General features: G+C 40.0%; 1 protein-coding gene across 1 annotated transcript; it reads left to right on the plus strand.

Moving 5' to 3' along the window:
- The first annotated feature begins 5,362 nt into the window (after positions 1-5,362).
- On the plus strand, positions 5,363-5,947 carry LOC147452944 (ATP-dependent (S)-NAD(P)H-hydrate dehydratase-like). The gene is made up of 2 exons (XM_086519044.1): positions 5,363-5,565; positions 5,716-5,947. Exons 1-2 carry the CDS (start codon positions 5,442-5,444, stop codon positions 5,829-5,831), a joined length of 240 nt encoding a protein of 79 aa, XP_086375170.1. The 5' UTR covers positions 5,363-5,441; the 3' UTR covers positions 5,832-5,947.
- Positions 5,948-6,190: the final 243 nt, after the last annotated feature.

Here is a 6,190-nt window from a genome sequence, read left to right on the forward strand (position 1 = left end):
ACACCATAAATTTGCTCCATTTGAGATTTATGTAGGAACCTCCCCATAATTATGAAAATCCTATCATTTAGACTTTTTGGTAAAATCTGTAAGGGTACCAAGTGACGTGGGCAACCATTATATATAAGGGACTAAATCAAAGTACCGCCCTACACGAACCCACTATCCCACTCTCTGGACTTATCCTTGCATGGCGGGTGCAAGAAAAAACCTCCAGTAGGTCCACCACCTCTCAGACTACCCCCACTCCTTCAACGCCACAATTCTAACGGCCTGTATTCTCATGCATGGAGCACCTTCAACTATGTATGAAGGTGGTTGTTTTTTATCCTAAGGCTCTCAACCTGCAAGGCTTCCTCATTGGGCCTTACAACGCCAACCAATTTTACATGGATCTTCCCACTCAGGTTTTAGAAAAAAACGAGTACTTTTTTCTTTTGTGTTTATATATAGTTGACGGCGATAACAAGTGCCCCACTTACACAACACCTGCAATCTATGAGTGAAGCACTAATTTGTACTTTTCCTCTTAATGGATGCATGTATCATCTGTGGAGATTTCTATATTTTGCACACAAATATTGAAACTACCAACCTAATGAAAGTATCTTTTTTTAAAGCATCTATGCTCTATACTTGTGTTAAGTTGATGTCCTTAACTCCCTCCATTGAAAGCTACCCACACACACACACACACTGTGCTACTTTAGTACTCTTGGTTTTTTATGGCAATGATAAACACACACACACACACACACACACACACACACACACACACTGGGTTACTTAATTAGTTATTGACCTATATTTAAAAAAAAAGAGAACTTCAAAATATTTGAGCCTCTACTATGAGACTTAACCCTTCATAAAAACTAAAAGCCTGATAAGGCGTTGGCTAGATGGACTACACACACTCTTACTGTACCACCTCACTTGAGGGAGTTCCCGAGCGTACTTGCCTCCTAGGTCTTTTAGTAAAAACCACCACCTATGGGTACTACCACCGGGTATAGCCGTTCTCAACACTTGAGTATCTTTACCTTGGGTGAAACCCTGTCGTGAATACTCCTGGTTACTTCCTCATTGCACCGCGTAGGCGGCTTCATTTGCTCTGCTGGAGATCCCCCAAATGCTTGGATAACTGCACGATTTGTAGTTATGACGACCTCCCTCCCTGCTCTATTTAAAGGTGAGGGCGCATCTCTACCCCTCACTTAGTTTTGGTTGTACTCTGTTGATTGCCTGAAACTAGTAACTGCGTTTTTGAAACAAAGCATGGAGCTCTCTACTCAAGTTACTCAGGTCGGTCACTGTTATTTCTTGATTTACTTATTGCACGCTTAGGATTCTTTCCGCACGGGTTTACCACTTTGTAAGGAATATGTTTTGTTGGAAAATATGGTGGTCTCCTCCTGCAAACAGTATAATCCCAGACATGGGGGTTATTCCGCATCGTGTGATTACTAATGGTGCACAAAAATAATTATTTATTCTCAAAATCCACCCTATGGGTCGGTGGTCAGAGCATGTGGTTGATTAGGGTTGTTTTTTTTGCCCTGGTAACCAATACAAAATGGGATATTTATTGGTTTTCTCGCTTACTAATCTCTGTTGCAGAATGGTAGGCAGTTTTGTGCCTTGATTGATTATTACTTTGTGTCGGGTTTTTTCAAAAAACTCTTGATGTAAAAAAAGGGGGTGTGTGTTGCTCTACCCTCTACACACTAGTTTATGCTTGTTCCGGCCGAGTTGCTTACTGTCACTATTTCGGAACTTGGCTTATACTAAAGGGCCGCAATGGCGTATCATAACATGACTTGGTGGATATGGAAATATAGTAGTTGCTGTTTAAACGTAAGGGTTTTTGGTTGCATATCATATATTTCTCGTTGGCCTTTAAAGGACTTAATACTATGGGGTACTGCTGTCTGCGTTTTTGACTGGTTTTTTAACAGAAATGGGGTTATATAATACTTTGGCTTCACTTTGGTAAGGTAAGCAGTCGAAAATGCATTTGGTTACGACTTTTTGAGACTATTCCCTAACTCGGGCCGTTACACTACTTTTTTTGCATTAGCATCTTGTTTTGTAAATACAAAGAGATAAAAAGTTCACCCTACCGCATATGGGTGTTAGAGGGTTCTGCTTCTTTTGGGTATCATGGTTACACGCTATGGTTGTTCATGGTCTTTTCTTTAAAAAGGATAGGATATACCTTACAATTATTTTTCATGTACTCAGGAAGATGTTGCTCTTGTGATAGCTTTGGATGTTATTATGGAACTATCACTTTAAACATAGTTTAGCCTTCCCCTTAAAAAACTTCAAGGTTCGGAGTATGGCTTGGATTTTTAGCAGCACTCCTTGTTACTTGGATTGCTTAAGGAGAAGTATATGGTAAAAATTTGGAATCCATCTCACTGTAATAGGTACCTAACCTTAAAACAAGGTTTAACGAGCTTGTTATTTTATAAAAAATGTAATTGGAATTTAAAAAAAAAAACTTCATTTGGTGGAGCTTTCAGGACTGATAAAACTATTGAAAATAAATGAAGGGGGGATTCAGACACCTGGATTAGAAGGGGTGATGGCCTTCTAATCAAAATGATACTCTTTTACTAAAATCTTTGGGAATCTTTAAAAATGAGAGAAATCATAATTTTTTGGACTAGGCTTGTAAAGGTTTTAAAAAGTGTGTAAGATGGACATGGATAACAACTGGTATAGTCCATTGATACTTGTAAAACACATCCAAGGCTAACTGAATTTTTGTCTTGTTTGGATGGATGCAGGTAAGGACTCTATCTTATCTTGGAAGGTTTTTTTGACTTTGGCAAGCAGTCCTACACTGGATGGAACACTCACTTATGATTTGGGAAGTTCTTTTACTATCTGTATACTGAAAGGGGATCTCTTTCCTACAAACATTGTACTTAAATTATTCTAATACTGAGTTGTTTTTGTACTTATCTATTCTTTGTTCCATTGCCAGCTGTCTTTTGAATGTAAAAGTTCAATTATGTCTTATTATCTAAGATTAAACAAATACACATACACACACACACACACACACACACACACACACAGATAGATAGATTTTATTATCGTCCTCAAAGGTCAAATATGACCTATGGGACCAAAGTTACATGTGATGTAGTATGTGTATGGATGATGAGTGACTCTTGATGCTCCAGAATTGTGGTGATGAGAGTTGCAATGAAGAGCCCACACTGTGGCTGGGAGAGGAAAGTGTGTCTAGGTCTAAGTCATGGCTAAAAATGTGAGAGAAGCAAGTTCGGATGTGACCAAAATCCGAGCACTCTAGTAGTGTGTGGTACTCAGACTCTCGAACTTGCAGTGAGCATAATGTGCATAATGATTTGACTCTTCTCCATCGCCCCAACGCCCTGTCTCCCAACAAAGGGAATGGGAACTAAGCCGAATGGCTGCGATAGTGCGTATCGTGGACAAGGAGATAGGCTCAAGAATGTAAGTGTGAATATGATTTCCTCTTCTAACGAAGAACATGGTTTGTAGTTGGGGGCAATATGGGTGGTGTCATGTATGAAGCATGACCCATAGGATTTCTCCCACGCCGTAATACATTGGCGCTGTAGAAAAGCTTCATTGACTTGGGAGTCAATTGAAGCATCATGTAGCAAGTGTAATGCATCCCATCTCCCAAACCACTTCCTTATGTCTTGCATCCATCCCGTGCTCAAGATCTTGCTTTCATGCGTCTTTTAAAATTTTTTGCTTGCTTCCCATGCAATTGTAGAAAGTTGATGTCAGGGGTTTTGACGCATCTTTATCATGTACTCCACAACCCTTTCCATGCCCATAACCTCTATTGGAAGAGATCCCGACTCAAGAAGTAGGAGCATATATGGTGTTTGTGTCTTAACTTGAAGAAAGTTTGTAAGAAAACGCTTTTGCACATTCTCAAACTCTTTCCAAGTAGACTTTGAGATGCTCCCGCCCCATACTTCAACTCCATAAAGAATAACTGGTGTCAAAGGTACTTCTTGAGAACCCAACACTTGATCTTTCCCGCATCACACATGTTCTCAAATGCATTATATGATCTCTTTCCCGCTTCCAAGCGACGCATACCACATTCATGCCACTTGTGATTGGGGAGAGAGAGAGAGAGAGAGAGAGAGAGAGAGAGAGAGAGAGAGAGAGAGAGAGAGAGAGAGAGAGAGTAGGTGTACACTGTCTTCTGTGTGTTAGTACTTTTGTAGAGGCAAAGCTGAAACCCCACTTAATTAGGTAATCAAATAGTGTTTGCAAGTTCACAGTCTCTCCAGATATCAACAGATGACATCATGTCCCTACTAGAAGCCATACACTAGGAAAATACATTGTAGATGATGCTTGGAAGGGGTTAACTTTTACTATAGGCACAATTATCCAAGCACTGCTGTACGTAGGCCATTTTTGGATTGGCTGAAGGAAGGCATTGTATATCCAATTGCTTATGCTGTACTATCATTATGCACATGAGATTGTGGGCGAAACAACACGACAAAGAAAGCCATGTTGCACAACAAGGAACCCTTAACTTGCATTATTGAAAAACAATTCAAATCTATGCTAGTCTGTGTCGTATCAACCTTTTGACTGACATATGATACACATAGTCTCAGTGGTACATACAAAGAGCAAGGTTGATTTTTTGCAAAACACATTACCCATCAAATTTTGAAGACCTTTTAACTTTTGTGAGTAGTTTAGTGCACATTGTGAAGAGCAACTTACATTTTCACCCATTAAAAACCGGCAAAATAGCCTACAAAAAATGACCCTACTCGAGAGAGAGAGAAAAGAGAGAGACCAAACATCAAGAGGAGGGATACGGTTAATGAGTTATTAATCACATTGACAAATAGATAGTTATGCAAAGAGATCATGAGAGATTCACTTGGTAAATAGATGAGGGATCAACCAAGGAGAGTTTCATGTAGTTGTGTGTGTGTGTTTCTCTTGCATCTATTCTTCCTTATCTCTCTATATTTAAAGCTTATTACTCTCTCTCTCTCTCTCTCTCGTCATATATATATATATATATATATATATATATATATATATATATATATATATATATTTAGATTGGTTATGCAATTTATAACAGGTCTTGAGTTCAACTCTCCTCGCCGGATAGATCTTTAAGGTCTCTTGGGATAGTTTCCTACGACGTTAAAATTCACTTCTTCTTCTTCTTCTTAACCCACGTGCGGTAGATTGGTTATGCCACTTCCCTCTTGAATAACAAGGCTTGAGTTCAACTCTCGTAGGTCTCTTGGGATAGTTTCCCACGACGTTAAAAATTCTCTTCTTCTTCTCTCTCTCTCTCTCTCTCTCTCTCTCTCTCTCTCTAAACCTTGATTTGTGGCTGGTTTGAAACACTGTACTAATACAACGTTCCAAAGTTCGGGCCGATGAAATTGGACATGGCGAGCTCAAAACCTGATGTGATTTACGTGCTGTGGTTCCTCTCCTTTCTGCATGCTGTGATTTTACCGGCCCTGCGTGCTGTAGTTCCCCGTTACAAGGGCCAAGCTGGTATGGTACCTAATTGCTCAGTATGAATGTTGGCTTATGGGGCTTTCTTTTAGGAAGCTTGCATGCAAGGCCTTCTTCAGTTAGATGCTGTGGGCAGAATACCAATGTCACATTAAAGTAACCGTGTGTCTAGCGCTTATTTTTCTTCAGGGAAGGTTGCAGTTGTTGAAGGTTGCAGAGAGTATACAGGAGCCCCTTATTTTTCAGCTATTTCTGCATTAAAAGTGGTGATCACTCACCTGTATCCACATTGTAAACAAAGTTGAAACTCCAGTCCAATATGCAGGTGCGTGCGATAGAGAGTTAAGAGGTACTACTTGTTATTGCCACATTGTATGGTGTTGAGCTATGTTCACATAGTCTATTGATATTGCACTATTGTTTTTCTTTTTTGTGTCAAAAGATCCTTTTGAAACTGCCCAGTGGGCTACAACTCCCCTATCAAGATGGGTACATGGTACAAGAACAAGGATGGGAGACTCTCATGAGGAACAAATAAAATATACAATGGCTTAGAAATGGGAGGAGAGGAGAGCCACGGAGGTGGATGGTAATGCCACTGAATGCCCTGGCCCATCGTCAAGAACGGCCGTGGCTGCAACAGCTCCATGAAAGCCTACCGGTG

This window comes from Adiantum capillus-veneris, chromosome 8 (genome assembly GCF_014529385.1).
Source record: "Adiantum capillus-veneris isolate H3 chromosome 8, ASM1452938v2, whole genome shotgun sequence".
In the NCBI taxonomy this organism is placed as follows: domain Eukaryota; kingdom Viridiplantae; phylum Streptophyta; class Polypodiopsida; order Polypodiales; family Pteridaceae; genus Adiantum; species Adiantum capillus-veneris.